The 26,345-nt window shown below is 38.5% G+C and overlaps 2 protein-coding genes across 2 annotated transcripts in view; one reads left to right on the top strand and one right to left on the bottom strand.

Moving 5' to 3' along the window:
* Window positions 1-1,389: 1,389 nt before the first annotated feature.
* The window catches only part of LOC130579945 (zinc finger CCHC domain-containing protein 2-like), a 110,835-nt gene continuing 85,879 nt past the window's right edge, over window positions 1,390-26,345 (bottom strand). Inside the window, exons 2-3 of the mRNA XM_057377152.1 lie at window positions 5,162-5,186; window positions 1,390-3,107 (exon numbers count right to left, since the gene is read on the bottom strand). Of these exons, the coding sequence (XP_057233135.1) occupies window positions 2,420-2,842 (423 nt within the window). The 5' untranslated portion in view covers window positions 2,843-3,107; window positions 5,162-5,186 and the 3' untranslated portion in view covers window positions 1,390-2,419. The remainder of the gene's footprint in view (window positions 3,108-5,161; window positions 5,187-26,345) is intronic.
* Window positions 3,041-26,171, top strand: YTHDF3 (YTH N6-methyladenosine RNA binding protein F3). The gene is made up of 5 exons (XM_057377151.1): window positions 3,041-3,107; window positions 5,162-5,186; window positions 10,344-10,429; window positions 11,750-13,342; window positions 25,201-26,171. The coding sequence occupies exons 1-5, from the start codon at window positions 3,084-3,086 to the stop codon at window positions 25,222-25,224; spliced, it is 1,752 nt and encodes a 583-aa protein (XP_057233134.1). The 5' UTR covers window positions 3,041-3,083; the 3' UTR covers window positions 25,225-26,171.

The raw sequence follows: 26,345 nt of genomic DNA, 5'->3' as shown, positions 1-26,345 counted from the left end.
CTTCTTTGTCTAATCAGGAGGGCCAAAACCATTTGAAACACTGGCATTTTRGTACCATTTTATGATTCCAAAAATAGAGGATTTAAAAGCCGCATTTCCTGGGTCACAGGATAAAATATTGAGAACTCGCAAGCTGCTAAGAACCAGATGGTTTAAAGGCTGTTGTTTCACTGGACCAGATTCCCCAATGGATTTCTGTGGYAGAATCTTGTTGAGTGTTGCTGATGTCAAATTCAAGGTGTCTAAGATTGAAACTGGAATTTTCAGTGCCRTGTTCAGCATGTAACTTTGTGGGACGTGCCTATGGCCTAAGAAATGCTGAGATCTGAATTCTCTGATCATTGGGAAGAGATTAGAACCCACATTTCTCATGGCAATATTATCACCACCACACCAAAACACATTCCAAGTTGAATTTATCTCACAGTGGCTAAACGAAATAAGGACAGAAGATGCCAGGAAAACAAACAAACAAACAATCAAACAGAAAAAAACCTCAGCAAACCAAAGGCAGAAATGAATGCCTACCATACCAGTAAGGAGACTGATGTGGGCACTTCTTCCAGAGCCTGTGCTCTGTTTGATTTACTTTCCTTCTGCCTGTTCAATCTTTTTGTATGTACATTACAACACTTCACTAAGAATTTAAATTCCCCTCATGCCATACCTGCCTATGAATTAGGAAAACTGTAAAAYAGAAATCTTATTTGAAAGACTGAATCTAAAGGATTCAGTTCACCTGCTTTTTAACTGTTGTGCTAGAAGTGGGAGTGCAGTCTTACTTGTGCATAGTGTTTTAAGGGTCTTAAGCAAAGTTAAATTTGCAGATGTACTAAAGGTCAGCTAGTTCATCCAGGTGTCATAAAAGATCAACTTTGACCTTRCCAGCTGCAGTTTAAATTCGTATTTTGTTCTGTTTGAAATGCATAAAAATATTTGATTATTTTCTTCCTGTCATATCCTAGCCTCATTCTTCTCCTTCTAGCCCATCCAAGGCCATTTCTTTCAATCTTTTTTTTGAAATCATTTCAATAGAAGAAATCATTTCTTCTATTTTCCACATCCAGACCTACATCATCCTTGTCGCTTTCCTCTGTACTCTAGGGTGTTCCTTCATAGCTAGTGGTCAAAATTACAGACTACACTGCAACAAAGTAAATGAACATTCTGCAAGTCTTAAACCATATCTGGGTAACTTCCAGTATAATGTTCACTTTTTGACAATTTTAAGAAATTATTTGCTACTATAAACTGAGTGTTTATCCAGTACTGTTATTTCCCCAAGATTACTTTGTGCAATTAATAAAAGAAGAAAAACCAAAACAGAACAGGAACGCTATATTTAGAGAAGAAAAAAACAGATTCATTAAGTTTCAAAAGGCACTTGGAYTCGGGTCATGAGGGATGTACCTTCCCATTGCCCTGACAGCTATGTTTACACAATTTTGTTGGATTTAAGGCATYCTTGCCTCCAAAATCTAAGCAGCATATTAACTACATTGCTGACTTTTCAGATTCAAGTTTATAAATGCTTAATTCTCCCTTGTGGCATTGTTGAAGTGGTCTTGGATATTACTGATGGCTGCTGCAAGAAGCCCCAATACAATTGCTTCACTTTTTCCATCAATAAAGGACAGTGTAATTCATTAATGATGGAGTTGAAGCACCCAGACCAAAAAAAAAAGCCTCGCATTTGACAAAGCATCACTCCTTCTCCTACCAAAGGTGTGCTATAGCACAGGTACCTGGGCAGGAGCAGAACACTGGGTGTGAGCTTGCAGGGTAAGGGTTATGAGCAGGTGTTGCCATCCATGAGCTCAGCTGCCCAGAGTGCACAGACAGCGCGGGCTCTGAGCTCTGGGCTCCAGCCCCAGGAAATGCCCGGGACCCTGCACATACCCGGGCTGTGGAGGGGCAGCAGCAGGGCCCAGCTGGAGTGATGTGTCCAGGTCTGGGCTCCAGAGTACAAAAGGGACATGGAGCTCCTGCAGCAGGTCCAGTGCAAAGCTACTACGTTGGTTCAAGGGTCTGGAAAAGGTCTCCTTTCTGGGTCATGCAGAAAGGCTGAGGGAGCTGGGCTGCTCAGCCTCCAGTTGACTGAGAGGGGGCCTCATTAATGCRTATAAATATCTTRAAGGAGAGTGCCAAGAGGCTGRATCCAGGCACTTCATGGTGATACCAAGCAACAGGACAAGGAGCGAAAGAAATGCACAGAAGTTCCACCTGAATAGGAGAAAGAACTCCTTTATTGTGCGAGTGACCATGCACTGGAACAGWCTGCCTTCGCTAAAGATATTCCAGAACCGTCTGGATACAATCCTGTGCCATGTGCTCTGGAACGGTACTGCTTGAGCTAGAAGACTGGACCAGATGCCCCACTGTGGTCCCTTCCAACCTGACCCATTCCGTGCTCCGTAACTCAGGAGGAGACGGGCGACAGGCGCAGCCCGAGCCCTCCGCACGCAGCAGGAGCCCTCACGGCCCGGTCGAGGACTGCCATCGCCACACCGCGCCGCCCCGGCAGCTCCCCGGCACACAGCGATGGAGCAGAGGGAACCATCCAGGTCCCCGTTCCCGGGCATTCCCGATCCGCACGCTGGCTCCCGGACACAGGCGGGAAGAGCAGCTCCACCCTGTCCCGCCTGCCGCTCCCGCCGCGCGCACGCGCACTGCCGCCCGCCGCCTCAGGCCCCGCCCCCGCGCACCGCGCCGCTTCCCGCGCCACGTGACGGGCGGGAGGCGGGGACGGGAAGGGAAAGGTCAGTGGCGACGCCGGCGGAGGGGGGAGCGGAAGGTCAGGGCGCCGCGGAGCGGAAGTGGGAGCCGGAGCCTCGTCCGCCATTGTGGGGAAGCGGAGCACCAGAGCAAGGGGGGGAAAGCGGCGCTGCGTCCGGCCGGCCGGCTCCTTGCAGCGGGAACCCGATCGGCGGCGGCAGCGAGTCCAGGCGGCGGCGGCGACAATCAGGCGGCGGCGGCGGCGGCGGCGGGGAGGAGGCGGCGGAGGCGAGCGAGCGGCCCCGGCGTGCGGAATCACTCGAGGCCCAGGCGGAGCGGAGCGAGGGGATCGCGGCTCCCCGTGAAGAATGTCAGCCACCAGCGTCGACCAGGTACCGCCCGCGGGGCGGGGGSAGCGGCCGCCCGCTCTCTCCCCTTGCCGCTTCCCGGGCCCGTCGTTACCGCCGGCGGGGGAGGGCGGCGGCAGGGCGGCCACCTGCACCTTCCCTCGCCGCCGGGGCGGCGCGGTTCGCGGCCTCCTCCTTCCCTCCTTCCTTCTCTCTCGGCCGCCATGGGGAGAGGCTGTTCGCCGGAGCCGGGATGGCGGGCCCTTTTCCCGGGCCGGCCGCCCCTATTTATAACCGCTGATCCGCGCCGGAGCCGCTCCGCCTCCCCGGCCGCCCGCCCGCAGGGCCCGCCGCCTCTCAGCCCCGAGCGCTGCCGGCCCGGCCCCCGCCCGCGGCCCCCTTTGTGTGTGACCTACCCGGGAGCCGGCTCTTCCCGGCCAGGCTCCCCGGGCTCCCTGTTMTTCGCTCCGGGAGCGCCGTGTGCCGGGCTCCCCGCGGCGCCCAGGGCCGTCTCCTCTCCTTTGCGCACCCCAAGCTCCCCCAGGCTCCTCGTTACCGCATCTTTTCGCTTCTTGCCTTAAGCTTTTCACCCCAACCTTTTCTCCCTTCGGGCCTCTGGCTTTTGCTTTTCCCCCCAGCCTTTACTTCTTCTAGCAGTTCTGTTTTTCTCCTTGCGCTGTGCAGCACTTTTTTTTCATTTGGTCCTTCACCGAGCATAGAATTTTGTTTTTTTTTTTTTACCTTTGCTAGGCCTCTGCTGGTCTTTCTGRCTGGAAGCTATTCTGCCTTGGTCTCTGCTTCCTCCGTGGGCTTCTGCCACTCCCCAAAAGTTTTAGTCCTGCAGTCTCTTACCTCCTTTTATTTTTCTCCTGTGCCTTTAACGTCTTGTTTGTTTTGTCTTTGTGCATGCTCTCCAGTTTCCTTTAAGCATTTATTTCTAGCTCAGTGATCTCTTAGCTTTTCATTGTTCTGTCTTTCGTGAAGGCTTCTTCCCAACTTTTTCTAGTTCTGTGTCTCTTGTTGGTCTTTGCATGCCATTGTGCCTGGATTAGATTCATCCCAAATGAGGTGGTTGGAGTTTTTGAGGTTACAGAGATTTTTTTTCCCCGTTTTGGGAGAGGGCAGTGACTAACSAGTGCACCTCTAGATGAAGTGTTGAACTGTGTTATGGTAACTCTGAGACAAATGCACGTGAAAGTAGCATGGAGGTGRTTACTTCCTAAACTTTCAAACCTCTGAATACTGAGTTCCTCAGGACTAAAAATTATTAAAAGAGCCTGGAGACCCACTCCTGCTTAGTTGAAAGTGTATGAGAAGGTGAATTAGATTTTCATAGGTTAGTTTTTGTTTTTAAGTTATTTTATCTTCCTATAGAGGAATTAGGGAAACTGTAACTTGTACTGTTACATTGATTCTTAGTGCATGACAGATTAACAGTGTTTTGTAATGACTAATCCTAAAAAAAAAAAAAAAGCCTCCTTAAGGAATTATTTTGTGTGAAAGCTTCGTACAGACTGTCTCATTTTCTCAGTGTGATTGCCTMGGTGAGGAATGCACAACTTGAAGTTCAGCACATGATACCACTGTGTATTCCGTTGTATATCTAAAAAGCAAGGCATGTTATTCTCTGATAAGTACCTGTCAGTCAATTTAAAATATGGTATTTCATAATGAAATTTAGGTGTTGGCAGTAATCTTAAAGGCACTAACTTTTATTTTCAACCCCATGTGTTACTTTTCTTCATTGCCTATGTTTTTTCAGGCCCTGGGCAATCAAAATTCACTTGTTCTGCCTTTCAGCACCATTTAAACTTCACATGATCTTAAATCCTAGATGATTTCAATGTTTTTTGGTGAAATTCTATCAGGTTTTGGTTTTGTAATATTTTATAATGTTATTTTAAGTAATGTAATATTTTATAATGTTATTTTAAGTAATGTCATAGCATTGTTATGATAGCATGGCTTTAATAATATTTTAAAGTGATATTTAAATTGAAAAGGTCAGAATTGGCAAATAAATAAATTACACTAAAGTCAATAATGGAAGATTCTAATGGAACTTGTTTTGCTTCCCTCCCCCCCTTTTCTATATACAGAGACCTAAAGGACAGGGAAATAAAGGTAAGTAAATACCTTGTATTTCTGTATAAATCTGTAATATTGCTTCTATGGAGGATAATGTCTGRCAGTCATGGGAAGAGGTTGTAGCTATAGGATGTCTTCTATTTCAGAGCAGGATGACAGAAAATTGTGTGCCAAAATGTTGCTTCCCAGCATTTTTACTGTGGCACAGCAGTACATCAATTTACAATGTTTTATTTTGCAAAAGATTAGTGTCAGAAGCCAGACAGTTAAATAGTTATTTCTTTTTAGCTGCCTTTGTGATATGCTTGTATAATCTCTTTTTATCAGTACACCTTGRGCCTTTTTGTGTAATGGGTGGAATCATCAGGAAGAATCTTTTGAACAGCTTCCTTAGTTTGCTAGACAGCAACCATGTGACTAGTTACTCATATCTGTGAGCAGAAAACATCACCTTCCTTATTCTCAGAATTTTTGTGGTCTTGCTTCATTTTAGCACCACTATAGAATCTTCTGTCAGTGTTTGTAGGCCTTCTGCTTTTCTGCTTTTTTCATATTTCTGTGAACGTCTTAGTTTTTAAATACCATRCTCTGTGGGATTTCTTTCCCACAGAAACAAGGAACTACTAACTACTTAATATTCTTCTCTCTGAAATTCTTGGCAAATCAGTTGTAAACAGCATTTCAGATTATATCTTGCAGTATTTTGTCTGGAATTTGTTTCCTTACTAATATTCTATTTGGAATTTCTTTCCGCCTAAACAGTACACTTGTGTCCATTTAATTCTTAGCTGCTCAGCAAACTGAGCTATAGAACAGCATGCACACAGCTACTTCTGTGTGTTAATATGCTTATTGTACTTATGCAGACAAGAAAGATTTTTTTCTGAGCTCAGGTACTCTTTGTCCCCCCTTAGTTCATTATCTGAACTAATCTAATTGTTCTCTGTGAACTGTCATTTAATGTTATCCACAGTTTATTTATTCTATTATTCTGTCTACGTGCAGATTATATGCTTCTTGTTACATATATTGCTTGTGAGGCATATGGTTGCCAGATCTCACTCTTCTTTTTAATTTCTCAGCATTCAAAGAAAAATGATTGTGTTAACCTCCTCAGACATTCTTAGTTCGGTCATTCTTGAATACTTATTCTCTCATATTCTTATACTTCTACTTTTTTCCCCCCAAAATGCACTTTTTAATTACTTCATGTTTTTGAAATAGTTAGTGGTYATACCATCCATGTTGCCCTTAAATGAGAAGAAAAGTCAGACTCATTGTAACCAGTAGTTTGTGGCTTCACTATCTTTGAATTATAATTTCTCAGTTTTAGTGAGGTTAATGAGTTGCATCCCTTAGAGAATCACACAGGTAGTTTTTGAATTATATTCTATATATGTGAATTGGAGTGGAAGCATTAAGCATTTCTATTTGGGTGCTATGTTGCAGTGTGTGAAAATGCACTACTCAGCTTTACTTTGGCTTATTTATGTTAGCATATTTTTGTGTTCTATAATTTGTCACTGCTGTGGAATGTTTGAATCAAAGCACATCTCTCAGTTTGCTATGTAAGGAAGAGATTTTTGCATTTCTGAACTTGGATTTTTTAATGGAGTGCATCCTTTTAAATAATGAATACTCACAATGTATTCTCTTGGTGAAAATGTGACATAAATGAAAACTATAGTGTAACAGAACAATTAATCTCTGTTCTGTTAAATTATTTGGTGTTATGTCTGTTTAGTGCAACTAAGTTTTGATTTTGCATTAGATTCAAGGTCTAGGAGATTGTGCTACCATCTTCAATGTAGCACAAGTAGTTGGCTTTGGCTTAGAGGCTTTTTCAGCAGGATGAATTAAGTCAGTGTCAGCAGTCCTTACTGACCACATGTTAGCAGACAGTAATCTTTCAGTTGACATGATCGGTCTCAGCTTAGAGGAGCTTTGAGGGAAGATGTGATACTGAGTTAACAGACTAATCAGAAGTTGGYTCTATGCATAAGAGTAGTAGTGTTAAAGAGGATGATAGAAGCTGTCCATGTCTGGTATATGAGCATATGAGAAAAAACGTGAGTAGCAGTAAAGGAGTGTATACATATTTCATATTGAAAAGTATTAGACTTGCAAATGATACTGATAGGTAGCTGGTTTTTATTTTCTGGTAGAATGCCTTGGATGCTTTATTCTAATTGAGTATATACTGTGCTGTTTCCTTTGACCACAGTTTGTGGGTCTGTAGTTTTAATATGTAGAACAGCACTATTTACCTGTTGTGTTAGATATTCATGTTTGTATTTCAGAGCCTTAAATTAATAAATCATCCTGTCATTAGAGTTTTCTTACTCTAGTTGTCAACTACTCTACAGTTGGCATAAAACATCACAACTGACATCAATGCAATTATGTCTTATAGGGGTGTGGAAAAACAAGGCATTCCAGAACTCCTTTATTTTTCTGCCCCTTTTGTTTATTGTGCCAGCATATCAAATCTRTCATGAGAAGGTGCTGACTTGTTACACTTAACTTGTGTATAATAATTTTCTTTTTTTCTTGAAGGCTTAAGTGTAATTATTAGGTTTAAAATAAGAATGAAATATTACATGTTTCTTTTAGTATTTATTCTTTGCATCAAGATGTTATGACTTCTAATGAAAAAGTTTTTCTTCTGCCTTTGGCCATCATTTTTTGTGAGTGGTTATTCCAAGGAAGTACAGTTAAAAGAATATTAGCTTTAAATTCCTGCATTTGAGGAGTTGCTTCTTCCCAATATCTAATTATGTTGTATGTTTTCACAGTGTTTGCAGAAACATACGGTCCTTTTAGCATTGTATTGATACAGATATTTTTAGTATCTGTAGATTAGTTTCAATTAGTATTCTTTATCACTGCACTGCTCAGTTGGAACACTTAACATGAGATTTTGGGAATRAGGCATTCATTTGCTCTTGTTAAATATCTGTGTGGGCTACATTCTTCACTATTAACACATTATATAAAGTTAGAATGAAAAGCTAAGGAAAAATGCTTTCAGTGATGCTGTTTCACTAAGAAATGTCTGTGTCTCACCAGGAAAAATGTCAGTATAGAAATATTGTGTGTCACTGACTTAAAATCTCAGTACAGAATGAATAAGAAACTAACTACATTTACAAGAATATTTTATATTAGTTGTTATGTTAGAGCAAAAGTAATTCTGTGGAACAATAAACACAGCAAGTACACSTTTTATGAAGATAAACTGTCAGTATGTGGGGATTCATTTTGGTGGGATACTTGTCTTGGCRTACAGCTGTTTATTCCTTTAGTTGTGGTTGCATGCTTTTAAGAAACTTGCATGCTGCTGCCCCATGTGTTTTTCATTTATAATAGAATTGTGTTTGAGAGTTGTGCTGTGCTGTCTGTACTATTTGGTTAAGTCTAAGCAGTGGACATGGCATAGATAAAATGTGAGGATCATCCTGTGTGTAACTGGGCCAAATATAAAGAGGAATATAGTGTTCCAGCTCATTAACATGTTACCATTGTGTGTAAATTCAGGATGATTCATGACCTTAACTGAAACTCTTTATTTATGGGAGAAAAGAACCCCCAATACCTAATGTTTAATTTAAATGTGGTGTTTAATTAGGAGTATTGTTCTATCCAGTTCTAAACTGCATTGTGATCAGCACTGCTGGTCATATTTGGTTGTAGCTAGTGTAGAAAGGCAGTGTGCCAGTTTGTAATAACTGAAGTGTCAGGTGTTCTTTTAAAACTTAAAGAAGGTATTTAAAACACAAGTTGTTCTCTTCCCAGATAATTGCTTTGGGAAGAAAAACCCACTTCTGTATTAAATTTTGAATTTTTACCTCTTTTTCACTGCTGTCTGAATTTAATAAAATTTTCCAGTATTTTGATTATTGCTTGTGATTATATCTATTYCTTTGTCATTTCTTTCTGATAGTTTCATTCACTGAAGGCAGTTTTGTTTTAGGGATGTTTAAATAAAATGTGAAAAATAATTCAAGCACMATTTGGCCCACAATGTGAATTTTGGGTGACAACCTCACTAACTGCAATGAAGCAGGAAAAAACCCTGACTCTTAAACACTAATTTCAGTGAAGTTGAATATTTAGTTATATGGYTGTATATGCTTTTCAGAAGCTTTTGCCAAAAGAGGGTAACCACAGAGTTGGCTCCTAACTCAGTTTTTTTAAATTTCAGAAAATTTGTTGTTTTGTTGTAGCTTGTGCAGTCATGGTTTTTCAGTGCACCTTAATGGTCATCCTGAAACTTTCTTTTTTCCCCCCACTGAACCTACTTGGAATATAATTAAAAAAAAAAAAAAAGAAAAAAAAAAGAAAAAAAAAGTTGCATTTGGAAAACCAGTAAATTTTTTTTGAGAACAGATCTTCATCTTCAGGTTATATAATTACAAGTGCTGGTTTAAGTCCCTCTTCTGCTTTGCACTATGGGAAACAGTGGAAATTTGTGAAGTGTGGCTTTCTTTGGATAGTAGCCTGGGAGATGGTAGAGAGACACTTCAAGTAATTTGGGCAGCTGGAAGATTCCAGGTAGGTGTAATGCTTTAGATGAAATGAAAGGTAATAGGAGACCAAGAAGAGCAGGTGGGAAGAGATTCCAGCATATAGTGGCATATGTRTTGGGAAAGGCTTGTAATCACCCTTTGGGACTTAAGCTCTTATTTCTGTCTTTGCCACCTCARAGCTTCAGAGATGCCAGTAATGCAGTACAGTTATGTAGGAAATACAGGATTAAATAGCTGAATAGTGGTGCCCTTCGTGGTTGTCTTGGTGTGTAACTGCCGTTCCTCCTGGCAGAGAAAGCCRTATGTTGCAACTTTCTCTGAACCTGTTGAATATGTCTATAGATCGGGTTGGTCTGCACTTGGGCTGGTACTTCCGGAAATGCTGGATTTACTGCCTGTGCAAATAAGGTGTGCCTGTAGTTCTCATCTGTCTGTGGATSTCAGGAAAGAATAGACAGGAGTAGTATATTCCAGCTGCCATCTTTACAGACACGTCCCCTGAGATCTGATCCTCATGATCAATTGAATGAGCTATTTTGTTTAAATTGGGGTGGTGCTTAGCAATAACATGTGTTTCAATGTACAGGTGWTTAAGAAGTGTCACCTAGATTGAAAGTGCAGCACAGATTTTCCAGACTGYAYTCTAATASAGATTTATTTTTAGTTTCAGTACARAACGGTTCGATTCATCAAAAGGATGCAGTAAATGATGATGATTTTGAGCCATATCTAAGTAGTCAGACAAATCAGGTAAGTAATCATTGTTTACTACCTTGAAGTTAACTTTGATGTTCAACTAACTTCCAGACTTAATTTTTGGATATTTCTTAGCATTACTGATTWGCCTGAATATACATGGTAATATAATTTATGTCATATTTTGTCTCATCATGTGATATTTTGTGCAGATTAAGTATTCCTAAGARTACTGGAAAAGCTTCAGTTAAAAAGCATGCTTTGTCTCTTGCTCTTGTCCTTGTGCTCTAGCTTCAGAAAGATGCAGTTACTAGAAACTTGAGCTAAAACACAAACTCCAAACTGTTACATTTACAACAAAATCATCATTTTGGATGCAGTCCAAAACAACAGTTTTATTGGCTCTGAGAATATATTAACTGCTTGGACATGATTTCCTTTAAAGGTGGTTGATGTAACTCATAGCATAATAGATGGGTGCTTAATATTACTACAGCTTGGTACACCTCTTCTGCCAAGAAGTTAATGACTTGAATTTCAGAGCTGTAGTTGAAAGTTAATATGAGTTATGATCTATTTTCTCAGTTATTTTCTGTAGTTGAAAGTTAATATGAGTTATGTTAAGTTTGTAAGTTGGAGTGGTCTTGAGAGAGAGAGAGTGCAAATCATTAGAAGTCCAAGAATTTTGCTTGCCTTTGTTTTTTTCTTCAGTAATGCAACATTAAGGAGTCATTAGCTAGAGAATGATAATGTGCAATTTCTTCTCTCAAACAACACCAAAAGTCATATGGGTGTAGTCCTTCAAATGTCTCAAGAAGTAAATTCTGTGATTTCCCAGGAGTCTGTCTGATGTARTACTGATTTAATGCCCATTCTCAGTAGCATGGGTATGTTACCTGTTTTTTTTCTTGTTACTTCTGGAACAAACAGATGTCCTTGCATCAATTTCACTCTAATATTCTGTTGGATGCTCCAATAAGAAGTGAAAAAATTGACAAAAGCTAAGAATACCACAACTTTAAATCATAGTTGCAGYTATTTTTCTTTAGTTATGAAGGTGCAGTTATGACTTGTTTAGGTACCTCGTTATTTTCTTGATAATGTTAGCATGGAGGCATTTCAAACCTAGTTTAGTTGCTAAAAATTATGATAATGTTCCAAAAAMCACAGGGCCCCTTAGTGCTTTTAGAAGGTTCCTTGAAAAAATGGTCCTATCTGACAGATACCTCACTCATCTTTTGTGTTCTGAGGAGTGCTGGAAGTTACAAATGCCCTCATATAACCCTTAAAAATGTTTTGGATTGTATTATAGTTTTTTTTTCCCTGAGCATAATTGTCAATATTGCTGATTTTTTTAATTTTATTTTCTTGCAGAGTAACAGCTATCCACCAATGTCAGACCCATATATGCCTAGCTATTATGCTCCATCCATTGGATTTCCATACTCTTTAGGTGAAGCAGCATGGTCAACTGCTGGTGACCCTCCAATGCCATATTTGACAACTTATGGACAGATGAGCAATGGTGAACACCATTACATACCCGATGGTGTATTTAGTCAACCTGGGGCATTAGGAAATACCCCTCCRTTTCTCGGGCAGCATGGATTTAATTTTTTTCCTGGGAATGCAGACTTCTCTACATGGGGGACAAGTGGATCTCAGGGACAATCAACGCAAAGCTCTGCTTACAGCAGCAGCTATGGCTATCCGCCTAGTTCTCTTGGGAGAGCCATAGCAGATGGACAGGCTGGATTTGGCAGTGATACTCTGAGCAAGGTGCCTGGGATTAGCAGCATTGAGCAAGGCATGACTGGACTGAAAATCGGTGGAGACATGACGGCTGCTGTAACAAAAACTGTAGGTTCAGCTCTGAGCAGTACAGGTATGACAAGCATTGCAGCTAACAGTGTGCCCCCAGTTAGCAGTTCAGCACCTAAACCAACCTCATGGGCTGCAATTGCGAGGAAACCTGCTAAACCTCAGCCGAAACTCAAGCCTAAAGGTAATGTGGGCATTGGGGGCCCTGCTGTACCGCCACCACCTATAAAACACAACATGAATATTGGAACTTGGGATGACAAAGGGTCAGTGGTAAAAGCACCCCCAGCTCAACCAGTACTGCCTCCTCAGACTATAATCCAGCAGCCTCAGCCATTAATTCAACCACCACCGCTGGTGCAAAGCCAACTGCCTCAACAGCAGCCTCAGCCACAGCAACCACAACAGCAACAAGGACCTCAGCAGCAGGCCCAGCCTCACCAGTTGCAGCAGCAACAACTGCAAAACCGCTGGGTAGCTCCTCGTAATAGGGGTGTGGGCTTCAGCCAGAACAACGGAGCTGGTAGTGAGAACTTTGGTTTAGGTGTTGTATCCGTCAGCTCCTCACCTTCTGGTGTGGAAGTGCACCCAGTGCTGGAGAAACTAAAGGCCATAAACAACTACAATCCCAAAGACTTCGATTGGAATCTGAAGAATGGACGTGTGTTTATAATCAAAAGTTATTCAGAGGACGATATTCACCGTTCCATTAAGTACTCTATCTGGTGCAGTACTGAGCATGGTAATAAGCGCTTGGATGCTGCTTACCGGTCCCTGAATGGAAAAGGCCCACTCTATTTACTCTTCAGTGTGAATGGCAGTGGACACTTTTGTGGAGTGGCTGAGATGAAGTCTGTTGTGGACTACAATGCATATGCTGGTGTCTGGTCTCAGGATAAGTGGAAGGGGAAGTTTGATGTCAAATGGATCTTTGTCAAAGACGTTCCCAATAACCAACTGCGACATATTCGCTTGGAAAACAATGACAACAAACCGGTTACCAATTCGAGGGACACTCAAGAGGTACCCCTAGAAAAAGCCAAGCAAGTGCTTAAAATAATTGCTACTTTCAAGCATACCACCTCAATCTTTGATGACTTTGCACATTATGAGAAGCGTCAAGAGGAGGAGGAAGCCATGCGTAGGGTAAGAGATCAGTGTCATTATAGTAGCTTTTTTTTTTTTTTTTTTCTGTTTTTGGAAACCTTGTTTTTCATTCATCTGGAATTTGTCTACAGCTGTTGAATCAGAAAGCAGTACTTTTTATCCAAAGTGTCTACTTGACATAACTGGCTCTTAATGAAAAAAWTTAAGTTCTTGTAACTTCTTTGTTAGTTCAGTCATGTGTTTAATCACAATGGTTATGTATCTGTGTCTGAATAAGCAGGCATCTGACATCTACTTTTTCAATGCAAATGAAAACTGAATTATTATCCATAACTGAAACCTTCTTGCTTAGATTTTTACAGTTTCTGGATGTCACAAAAAGGACCAGAAATTAGAGAAGCTGTGTACTTTAACATAACATTTCAATTCAAGTTCTACTTTAATGAAATACTAGCAGMATCATTACTGTGAAAAGCAGGTTTTCTCCTTGGTGCAATTTATCTTTTCTACAGTTGTGAAACACAGAAGTGACGCAGTGATGACTTGTATAGTGTTGACATAAWTTTTGGACATTTCTGATATGCATTTCTTAAAAAAATATAATGTATAGTTCATTTCTGCAAGGAAGAGTAAATATATCTTTAGAGAAACATTTAGTTTTGAAGGCATTTCAGGGAACCAGACAAGGGAAAAGCATTTAATTCAAACTGTTTTATTGCACTTGTCTACTTYGTCTTGTGTACCCTCCCTAATCACTTGTGCTAACCATTGGCCACAATATTTACTTTTCCTATATTTACTTTCTTTGCAGACTTGCCAGTAACTGTAAATAAATGATTTGTCTCATGATTAGAAACATTTCAGGAGCTATTTTTGCTAGTTAGATGATATGCAAATATTCAAAAATGGGAGTTTCCATCAGCGTGGTATGGTGCTAATGGTCTCTGTTCATCATGAGAGACCAATTAATGAATAAAAGCCCCCAGAAGTCTAGGGTTTATGCTAACTAGGGGTCTTGAGACATACAAAGGTGAGAATTTATTCACTTGAAGCTGACACATAAAGAGGCTGCTATGCAGGTGAAATACTTTCTTCTTTTTGGTTTCTAGTACTGTGATAGTTTCACCCTGCTTGTATTTCCTAATTCTTCAACAAGAATTTCCTAATTTTTCCTTCTTACACCTCCCCTAGAACAATGTTGAACATACCTAAAATCAATTTTATAGTTCTGTTGCATGACTCTGCAATAAATTGTCATGGTGAAAGTTTTCTGTTGTTGGGGTGTGAATGGCAGTGGACATATATCCATCCCAGTTAGGTGTGTAATGCATTTTGAATTTTTTTTCTGAAAAGAAAGTGGGTTATGCCTTTTGAATTTTTTTTCTAAAAAGAAAATGGGTTATGCCCTAAATGAGTRTTGTTACTTCCATGGTATCTTGATGATGGGATAATGGACTGCTTTTTTAACTAATAATCAATATAGGGGTCAAACTTTGACTTTTTCAGGCTTTGGTACAACTTCATTAAGTTCTGCATCACCAGCCAGGCAAGGGAGCGGAGTGTCCCACTCTATCCTGTGCTAGTGAARCCTCACCTTGAGTCCTGAGTGCTGTTTTCATTGCCACAATAATAGGAAAGATATAAAGCTATTGGAGAGCATCCCAAGGGTCCACAAAGATGGTGAATAGTCTGGAGGGGAAGCTATGTGARGAGAAGCTGTGGACACTTGGYTTGTTCAGCCTGGAGGASACTGAGGGGAGACCTCATTGTGRTCTTCACRAGAGGAYGTGGAGGGGSAGGCATTGATTTCTTCACTCTTGTGAGCTGTGACATGTTTACAGGGAATGGCCTGAAGCTTTATCATGGAAGATGTAGATCAGGTATAAGAAAGAAGAGTGGTTGGGCCCTGGAACAGGCTCCCCAGGGAAGTGGTCCCCCCTCCAAGCCTGGTAGAGTTCATGAAACATTTAGTCAATACTCTCAGGCACATGGTGCAACTCTTGGGCTGTCTGCACAGTACCTGAAAATGGACTTTGGTGATCCTCATGGGCCCTTTCCAGCTCCAGATATTCTGAATCTGTGATTTTGTACTGTTTTGGGAGGACTAAGGTTATAATATATCTCTGTAGCCTTTGTGCTTCAGTATTTTCTGAATTTTTAAAGTTTCAATTTATTCCACAAATAACTGTTTGCTTCAGAAGTGTCTGCTTTCYAAAAAAACACTTTACAAGCAAGTCATAATTCAGACATGCCCTAGCAACTCAGGAAGATTGTTTTATTTGTGGTTTKGTTSCATCATAGTAGGCGAAAGCCACAAATTGTAATGAAGAGGAAGAATGCAGATTATTGAAGTATTTCTATGTATGCTAAACTTAAAATGCAGAGTATTGRGTATTTAGTAGGTATGAACTAGATAACTGTGATTATGGGTATTTGAGTAATAAAGTAACTTTACTATTTGATAAATAGCTTCAGAGAAAAACACAGTATTTGTATGACTCAAGTACTGAACTCTTTCTCTGTAAATTRTTTTCCTTTAGCAGTGTTGGGAAAGGTAACTTACTTGTCAAGATACTTGCATTGGCTCTTTACAGCATTATACAAATTGGTTTTATGACCAATTATGAGAACTTGCTTTGGAGCTGTGTAAGTTAGTCATGAGGTTTTCTCTTTGTAGATTTGAGGTATACCTTAAGCAAATTACTATGCACTTAAAATATAGAAAGTCCAGATTAAACTAATGACATCTACTAAGAGTTTATCTTTAACATTCTTTTATGATTGAATGCTGATTTTAAATCTTAGGGTTTTTTCTTTTATCACACAGTATACAAGCAATCTGTCTTTAAATTGTAAACGTACAATTGTTAACTCTTTTGTGATTCAAGTTTATAAATGCACCAATTAGTATTGTAAGCTCTGGTTTATGGTTAATTGAGTAATTCTTTATTACCTACTGCCAGCTAGGCTTTCATGAGCTGTATTTAAATAAGAGCACTTTCTGCTGCCAGTAGAACTGTGTAAATTAAGTTCGTGCTCATTTTCTTTGGCAGCTGTGGCAATCACTTTGTTTCCAGTGTTCTGGTCATGAAACACTGTTATTAATTATTAAATGCATTAGGTAGCAGTAGTCACTTCCATGTTCCTTGAAATTCAGTTACTGTTTTGTTATTGCATAGGTGGTTACAAACTTTCTAAATACCATAAACAGCAAACGATTTAGGGATTTAATTTACATTAAATCACTGTTCATCATTACAGCTAAGTTAWCTTAAAATAATTGCTTGTAAAAGTTTCATCTTAACGACTGTGGGGGATCAATAATTCATTTCCAATATGGCCTAGCAGTATTTATTACAGTATGGCAGTATACTTCTAAAAGTTCAAAGAATAGTATCTGATTAACATGAAACCYCACTAACTTTGCCATTTCATAAAGGTTACTTAAAAATTATAATGAATACTCTCTTTAAGCATGAGTATTAGAATTCTCATGTCTACCACTGTTTGATGTGACCCTAGTGTGGRTAAGGTATCTGCAGCTCGAGTTGTGCAGTAATCATTCCTGTTCTTTTACAGCTCAGATTCCAGTGTCCTGCTTTAAACATACAAGTACTGTGGTCTTTTACCGAAGGATCAAAGAAATGAGGGATGCTCTTTATGAGTTCTATCAGACATATATTGAAATAATCTGGAATTCCATTTGTCCTTACTTAACTGCTGCTTTGTGGTGTAAATGTTCCTATTTGTATGCATATTATTTAAAAATACATTTTATTGTCTTTTAACAAAGTTGTAGCTGTAAAAGCTAAATGAATGAARCAGAAATCTCAAAATATGCCTTTCAAGATGACATAATTACATTTTAGAAAATAAAAGGTATTGAAAAGGAGTAAGAACATTTGTAGTAGTAGCTTTGCACCTGATCTTCAGTAGCTATATGGATGAAAATAAAATGGGGCTCTTTGACTGATTAAAAATGCAGTTGTTGGCAGATTACAACTTCCTTGTCCTCAGGTGGTGACTTATTAATGTGCAATTACCTGTTGTCCTAGGACTTCTTTTGGTGCTTTTTGGTGGAGAATTCTACATTTGTAGCATACAGTGGGAAAAAAGGTCATGGTTTCATGTAATTGTAGCGTGCTCGATGGCTTTCTTAGTATGATAATCTAGAAAAATAATTGATTTTTATTCATGAGGTAAGACAGAAAAAATTAGTAAATATTTGTGTTATGTAATTAGCATTTGGAATTTTTGCTCCTTTCAGGAAGCCTTTAAATGGCAGATAACTAAGCATTTAAAATTTTAGCTTTCTCYTGTTGTATTGCATATCTTGCAGTAGGAATGCTGACATAGCTAGAACTTCTTGACTCTGAAAAGGAGTCATTTTTTTCCCTCCTTTTATTCTGATACCGATGTTACTTTTGTTTCTCTGATAATTGGGTCATAACCAGGCTGCACTATTAAGCAGTGCAACTCCTTTCCTTTCTAGGACATTGCTGACACTGTGTTTGATTTGATACTTAAAAATATCATGAAGGGAGAAAACATCCATTAAGAGTGATCTGTAGCTGCTTCTTCCTCCTCTTAATCYCCAACTATCAATTACTGTGTCATAATATCAAAATCACACAGATTTTCAGTTAAGGAAAACAGGTAGTTGACAAAAATTTTCCATGCACTTAAATGATGTTTGTGCTAAACAATTTTTAAAATAGGTTCATGTAATAAACATGAAACTATCTAAAATAGGGTTATGTAGTTAATATTTCTGAGAAACATGTTCATTTCCTGTATGCTTTTGATGAAGTTTCAAGGAACATTATTTTGCAATTTCCTTGAGCTTCATGTTTATCAGCAGTGTCATCTTCATWATTGAAACTGAGAAAGTAGAAACAGGAGACACTTCTTCCCCTCCCTTGATAGTCATGAGATGAATATGTATCCCTGGTCATGGGAGAAGATGATTATTTGGAGCTAGAATAATTTTGGACATATTGATCCAGAACTTCCCTTCCATGATGGTGTGCTTATTTACCAKGTCTTCATTTGTTTGTGTGTCTTTAGTCTTTTAGAAACACTTCAAAATGACGTTCAGGTTCTTATGTTACAGACGCAGGGATTTCAAATGTGCCTGTTTTCTGTGCATTTAGTGGAGTCAATTGTTTCTGTTCCAAGGTAGGGTTTAGAATTCATTAGAGGATGGTGATAGATGTTACAGTGTGGTTTCTTACAGAGTGGTCATGTAAGAGTTTGAGTAGTGATGTTGCCTGCATTTCTCTGGTGATGATGCAAGAGGAAAACTGCAATATTAGACTGTTGAATGAAAGAGGTGGAAAGTAATTAAACTCACAGGCAGTCTTGGTTCATAGCAGCAACTTGTGTGGATCTTGTCATGGATGGTTTTTTTGGTGGTCGTTTTCTGGTGGATTTTTTTTTGTTTGTTGTTTTTTTGTTGTTGTTTCTTTCTTTGTTTGCTTGTTTGAAATCCCCACCTGAAAATCAAGCCTACAAAGTACTTTGTATTTACAGAGTGGATTCAACTTCTCTTACAGTGGGAATCRAAAGACCAATTTCTCCTGTAAAATAGGGACCCCTATTGGAAAAGCTAGGAATATCAACCCAATGGTTCACTTAAATGCTTAAGGGATCAGTCATTTTTTGTAATCTAATACTTCAATGTTCTTAAATATCAAGGCAGCTACCTCAGACAAGACTTCAAACTTAAATCAAGCTGCATCTGTGACAACTGTGCCTTTTCTAAATTCTATGTCTTTTAAGTTGTGATTTTTTTGAAGCAAATTCTAGATTGCTTGTTCCAGAGCAGAAGCAGAATCTCAAGTATACACAAATAACTGTGAAAATTCATAAGGCAGCCTTCTGCTTCCTGTTATATATCTACTCAGAGTTCAGTGCTCTGTTAAGAACAAATTGTCTTGAACAGTGGTGCTTTTCCTGCAGTTTGCAGGGAAGAAATATGCCTGCATATTGCAAGGAAGTCCCAGCCTTTGCAACTCTTTACAACCTTGCTTCATTGATTCATACCACAGATGGGCTAGCTAGCAGAAACTCAGTGAAGATTTCGGGAAGTAGTTTGCTGGAAAAAATTGGGACTTTAATAGATACATAAGATCTGTATGTTTCAAAGCTGTTCCTGTAGATTCAGTGGAACCAGGATTGTTTTATATCAAAAYTGATTTGCTTAAACCTTCATATTCATCTAGCTGAAATGAAACAATACAAAACTTATCATTTGAGCCCAGTTCTTGGTGATTTTTTTCAGAGGTTTGGTATTGTAGTTAATATTGATGAGTAATTAATCCTGTGCCCTAGGGATTATAGTAAGTTGTAAAAAGTAAACGTAAATTTCCATCTTCCCTGCATTTTCATATAAACAGGAAACCAAGAAACAGTAAGTCCATTTTTCCTCATGGTAGATTGGAATTTGAATTACACCTGTTCAAAGTGCATGAGTGGTGAGGCTTAAAGGAAAACTGCCTGAGAAACTCTTCCTCAGTGTATTTTGTAAGCCCTGCAGTRAATGTTATTTCCCTTCCAAGGCTACTGTAAATTCCTCAGCAGAGCAATTAAATGTGTTCTTGTTGCCCCATGGGCATCTGAGAAAAAATAACCCATGTRTCAGAGTCATCATTCTGATTCTTTTGGTGGGACAGGGACCATCACTAGATGCAATTTTTATAGATTTAGTGAGAAACTGTCTCTTGTCAGTCTTCAAAGCCAGTGTTGTACTCTGAGCATTGTTAACAAACAATAATGAGGATCTGGAGGCTTGATTTTTTTTTTTTTTCTTTTAAATGAACTTGCTGAAATGGCTGTCTGGTAGATAATTAAAGTCTGATATTTCAGTGTATAATGATGTACAGCACTGAAGCAAAGCACTTGCTTCTTGTAGTTAGAATTGGCTGATCCACCACTGAAAGTATCCAACTGGGAAAATAAGGCTGGAAGGCTTTTGTGGATCATAGAGTTCAAGCTTGGTTTTTGCAGAGCTTTTCCTTGTTGTGTGTTACCATATGGTATCTTTAAAGTAGTTGCTTACTTTCTCCACCTCTGCCTTCTGAATGGTTGTACCTGTGAAATTTTAGATGTGGATTAAGTTCTTACTGTCTTTGTCATTCCCATCATAAAACTCTGTGGTGTGTCCATGTTCTACAAGCAGTGCATGTGTTTACTAAAATTTAAATTTATCTACCTTTTTACTGTAAATTTTTCACATTTGTTCCTATAATAGGAAAATATACTTACTTATGTTTCAGTGACGGTAATAAGTAAACTGCCATCAAAGCTAGTAGGAAGAATAAATAAATTAGAAGTTTAGGTCTTCTGGCTTTTTCAGAGTTTTTTAATATTTATATGCTTGAGAACCTTATATACTGTCTGTAGTTCCGCTGATCTGCAGCAGTGGGGTCTCAGATGAGAATTCATAAAKCTTATTGGGACAAGGAGCTACTTTGAAGTTGTAAAACCTTATTTGACTTTGTATGTTAACTTTGGATTTTAATTTGTGCCTTGTGGTTTTCATGTTGGGTTAAGGAATGGAAGAAAATTAGTGTTTAGGGAGGGGATGGCATCTGCGCAGGAAAAACTTCTAGGTTCATTTAAGACTTCTAGAGACCCTTCTCATCTGATCCTTCCCATCTGATCCTTCYCTCCCTTCTTCCTAGAATTCCCAGAAGTTCTCAGAAAATGCATTTAAATATATTTATCTGTTTCTGAGGTAATTCCTGTGTTGAGGAGACGTGCCCTGTTTAGTTGGGAATTTAATAGTGAGTAGTTAAAAATGACCAGTATTTTACAAATAAAGTTTAAAGTTTCAGTAATGATGTATACATTGAGAGCTAGTGATATAAATGGAGTAAACATTTCTGGCATTTTTTAGTGTTCTAGTAATCTGTTTTTCATTGTGGTTCTCAAGCACTAAGGTCAATGTGTATGCTGTCCTCGCTGTAATGGTACACGGGGCCGAAATAAATTGCAGGTTATGGCTGCTGCCGTTAGTAAATGAGATYTCATGAACTTTGCTGTGGCTTCTTTTCACCACCTCTACAGCTGCCTGCTCTGCCTCTGCCAGGTGTTTCTGCCCACGCAGCACAGTTGGCAGAGCAGATGAGTGCCCGCGCCTCACTTGGCAGAATGCAGTCTGACATGTTAGCTTACATTGCAGATGAGCAGGGCTTTTAAGTTGAAGATTTAATCACAGTTTGCAGTAAAGCAACTTCTGAAGCTGTTGTGAGAATGCTGCCTCTTGGGAGAGGGGCAGAGCAGACAGCTYTAGGCATGAACACTTTAAGCATTGTAGTAAGAGGCAAAGATTTGGCAGAATTCTAGGTTGGGTTTTTTTTTTTGTTTTGTTTTTTTTACAAGTATAGCAGATAGTGCTGGAGGTAAGTGTGTGTGGGAACACTGCAATTGGCCTGTGTAAGTTTGCAACCCTGGATAGCTTTCAGAATGGACACCTTGAAATAGTTGCACTTGCAACTATTGTAAAAATCAGCCAAATWCTTTCAGATCTGCCTTCCGTGACCTTGAGCTTCAGTTTGTGCGACCTTGGAAAATAAAATATAGCCAAGGACTGTAGTAGCTTCCTGTTCTTGTTAGGCTACATTTGTATTTACGTCTGGACTACTTAAATCAAGACTTTTTCGTTTACCTTCTTTGTGGCAAAGAAATCCCTTAGTCAGTGTTGTGTGCATCTCAGTAGCTTTGTTTCAAATCAGATCWGGAAATGTTTTTGTTGCTTTGAATTTTGAAATTTTGTTAGCACWGAGGTTTCATTATATCTGAGGATAAATTACATTGCAGCTAATTCTCAGCATGGGATCATTYAATTAATGCTGTGAATTCAGACAACTAAAATTTGCAAGTAAGTCAGCCTCACACTTCAGACCATGTTAATTTCATAGTTTTGTTAATGTAGCACAGAAACCTAGGCATTTTCTTTAATTCATCTTTACTTGGTTTGTGCCGGAAGTTTTTTGCATATGTGAAATCTGCTCAGTATATGGTCTGTGTCTGACAGGTACCTTTTAACCAACCAATATGTTCCCACATAGTCCTAATTTGAATGGTATTTGATTTTCATTAGATGAACAGTGTCCTGTTCATAAACTCCCTAAAGATGGGTACCCTGACCATGGTGAGTTCTGAAGTGAAGTTGGCCTTTGGCAGGGAACTTTAATATACATGAGAAAGTTTTCATCCAAGAGCATTGCAAGAGATGTGACAAAAGTTTTGCTCATCTGAATACAAGAAATGAAATTAACTGGGTAAAAGAGAAATATATTGAAATCCTGTTGATTATGCTGGAAACTTCTGCTCTGGTGGTAGAAATCTTCTGGAGGTAGTCTTCTGTTAGTTTTTCTATAACCACAAAAAAAAAAACCCAAACAAAAAACAAAAAAAAAACAGAAGAAAATCACATTTTGAGATAGACAGTGGTCCAAGAGTGTGATCTGACTTGGAGTTGAGGAGGAGTTAGTTTTTTTTTAGTGGAATACCACTGCCTGTGTTTTGAATCAATCAGGACTTCTTTCTCTCTGTTTTGCTGTACGGTGTGTCAAATGTCACTGATACCAGTATTTGAAGAATGTACTGTTCACTTGCATTGAAAAATGTCATGCTTGTATGTCTGCTTGAARTATTTAAATATAAATGTAGTAATATGTTATTTTGAGACTACAGGAAAAGTGTGTTGATGTTTTGAAGCCTWTTTCTTCTGTAGAATTCAAAGCAGACAAAATTTGCAACACATCCTTTATTTCATCAACTGGAAGTAGATAGTCAGGATGTAATCCCTTTTCTACTTGAATTTTTATAAACTTAAACACATTTTGAGTTGAGGGCTTCACGAGGTGTAATGTTGGTCAGTTTACAGCAGTTTGAAATGCAGAGTCTTTCTAGACAGCCTGAGTCAGTGGTGACATATGTAGTGCTTGCAGATGAACAGGAATGGACGATTTTAGTTGTATACAGATTGTATTAAAAATTGTTAAATACACAGTATCAGTATTTTAACACTGCAGTTTCATAGGCTTCTACTTACTACCACAGGAGTGCTTTTCAATACTTTGTGTAGTTCTTGCAGTTGAAGTCTGCTAATATTAGAGGAACAATCTGAGATGTGCGTGAGCAGGCTATTTTTGCATATCTTACATGCATAGTGAGGCATGAGGCCAGTCATCTTCTGTTTTCAGCCAACAGTGCATTGTTAAGATATCAGCTTGTATTAATGACAGATACTATCAATCTTACATTTTAAAAACAGCATCTTACTATGAAAATCTTAGTCATATTTTTAAATGATCAAAAAGAATTTTCTATTAGAATAGTCCAAGTGTTGTTCTTGCTTTAAATATACTGAAGTTCTGCTCTAGCAAATGTCGAATCTTAGATACAGAGCTGTTGTAACCATGAGCTGTTTTTTGTGATCAAGACTAAGCTTTACTGTTTTTGGTGTTTGTCTTGAAGCAACTTGGAGATCTGTCTTATAAAGGACTAGATCACTAGTAATAACCAGTATAAATGTTATATACTTTATTCTTTCAATAGAATGTCTTTTTGTGAGAATCTGTGTGGGTTCATATGCTAATTTGCAGTTTTATGAAATAGTTTCCAGTATAATAAAATTTCAATGCAGTATCTGAGAGAGTGGTTTTGAAATCATTGTTCAAATGCCTCCTGGGTTATTTTGTTTTCCCTGCTGTGTTACTGTTCCATTTATAATATGCTGTATGATGSAATAATAATAGAAAAATGGAGAGGTATTTTTCTTGTCTTTTTATTCTCTTTTAATGGGGATGGGAACCTACCTTTCTTCGATGCAGGTATTCTTACCTTTCTATAATGTGCTCAATTGTACATATAAAGAAAGGTGTTATGGAACAAGCTACTGAAGGACAAGGTCTTAGTTTTTTATACTCAGACCACAGTGGCTTTTTTACATGCTAGAAGATGCATTATGAAAGCAACAAGATTTGATCAGTTTTTTTCCTAAAGATAGTTATAATGCCTAATTGTGTGTATGCCTTGAACAAAGGAGAGAAARTGGAGGATGATGATAAAGCACTGAAAATGTCATTTATTCTGTTAGACTTGTACTACGGACTATGAGTTAGTCCTTGATAGAGTTACAGTGCCATTAGTRTTTAACCCTAAATGCCAAGTGCAGCATCTCACTGTGCTATGGAGGCTGTGTAATTAATATGGTCTTCACTGCAGCTCAGCTCACACTGAAGTGGGGTCTCTTTGTAGCCATTCTTATTTCACTGATTTTTCATTTTGTTATTGAAAGTAATTTCTAAAAAAAGGAATGAATGGCCTTCTTAAAATATTTTTTTTGCCATTTGAGCATTTGTATGCAGGATGGTATTGKACCACCTAGTTTCTTTACCTTTTGATCGTAAAAACTTTGGAACATTTTATTACMTGGGGTCTGGAGGGAGATACCTGGAAATACCATATTTTTTAAAGGATATAATGGATGGAGAGTAGACGATTTCTTGTCAAGTTAAGCAGAAGATTTAGGGTACATCTTTGCCTTATTTGTAGGTCCCTTKGTTTCCTTGCTCAGTTCACTTTGTGCAATATATTTTACTGTATTTTACTGTAATAATGATATTACAAGTCCTTTTTTGATAGTAATTTTTTGGAACATGCTTGCCTTGTAGTTTGATGTATACTTCTGTGTTTCTTTTGAAGCAGTTGACTTAAATCAGATAATTTCATATTCCTGAAAATGATTGCAGCTGTTTCCTTGAAAACATGTTGCCTGATTTAGCTAGATTGCAAGCAATGAAAATGCTGAATAAAATGAAAGGAGATAATGTTGATCTTTGTGTATTAACATGATTGTCCTTTTTTCTTTCTGTTTTTTTCAGGAGAGAAATAGAAACAAACAATAACTATATGGAGATGTCCTGCTAGAATACAACACTAATGATGTAGACTCTGGAAATGCCTAATATGTCTAAGAAGACGTTATTAAAGCTTTTTTCTGCTTAAGGTGACATCTTTGAACACTTTAACACGAAATTGACTCTTCTTGTAATGGTTCTCATCAGTGCATCTGCCCTTATACTCTCTCACCAAACACACTTGAGAACTGTACCTTCGTCAAGCACTTTCTGTCCTGAAGCTTTTACCAGTATCTGCTGTCTTTTGTATTTATGCATCCTAGCTAAGGCACAGGAGACCGAACGAATGCAAGGATTCATTAACTCTTTGAATTTGTTAAATACTAACATTTAACCATTAGAAGTGGTTCAATGATGTGAGATTCACATTGCTTCAACTTAATTTTTTCTTTGTTGTAGTTTTTTTAATTGTCAGWTTTTAGCTATTCAACAGATTAAAAGCAAATCATGCCATATTTAGTCCTGGAGTAAAACTCAAGTCTAAATGTTCATGTGGAAATTATTGTAGTAATCTTTTAATATGGCAAAGCAACTTTAAGCTGCAGTTTAGCCAAATGAATCGTAACATGAAATTATAATAGAATGACATTTCCCTTGTTTCAAACTGTTTGGTGTAAGAGAATATTAATATGCAGCTTGGTGGACACCACCAGTTAATGCACATTTCTTTATTTTTTTTCTGTAACATGTATACTGAAAAAAGTGCATTTGTCTGAGGAACTGTTTGTTTGCTACCACTCAATGAATCTCAGTTTTGAGTAAATGTACCTCAGTCTAAATCAGACTTTTTATGACCTTTATAACTACATTTAAAATAATCTTTAATTCCTATTTCTGGGTGTTTGCAAGCCTGACAGATTGCTATCATGAAAGTGAAAATTTACTCCTCTAGGTGATTCACTAGCTAAATAAACATAATTCTTGTTTAGCAAGCATATACTCTGTTTCTCAAATTTTTTTGTTTCATTGTGCCAACGTCGAGATGTTTTTCCCCTATTTGAAAATACTTTGAGAAAAATACTTTGTTCCATGGAGCTGATATATTCATAACCATGTTAAGATGATTTTTGCTAGAAACATGCAACAAGAATAGTAGAATACATATTAAA

Source organism: Malurus melanocephalus, unplaced genomic scaffold (assembly GCF_030028575.1).
Source record: "Malurus melanocephalus ecotype Western Australia unplaced genomic scaffold, MMel_1.1 scaffold_302, whole genome shotgun sequence".
Taxonomy (NCBI): Eukaryota; Metazoa; Chordata; class Aves; order Passeriformes; family Maluridae; genus Malurus; species Malurus melanocephalus.
Note: the sequence above shows the minus strand (reverse complement) of the source record. Positions and strands in the feature narration are given on the sequence as shown.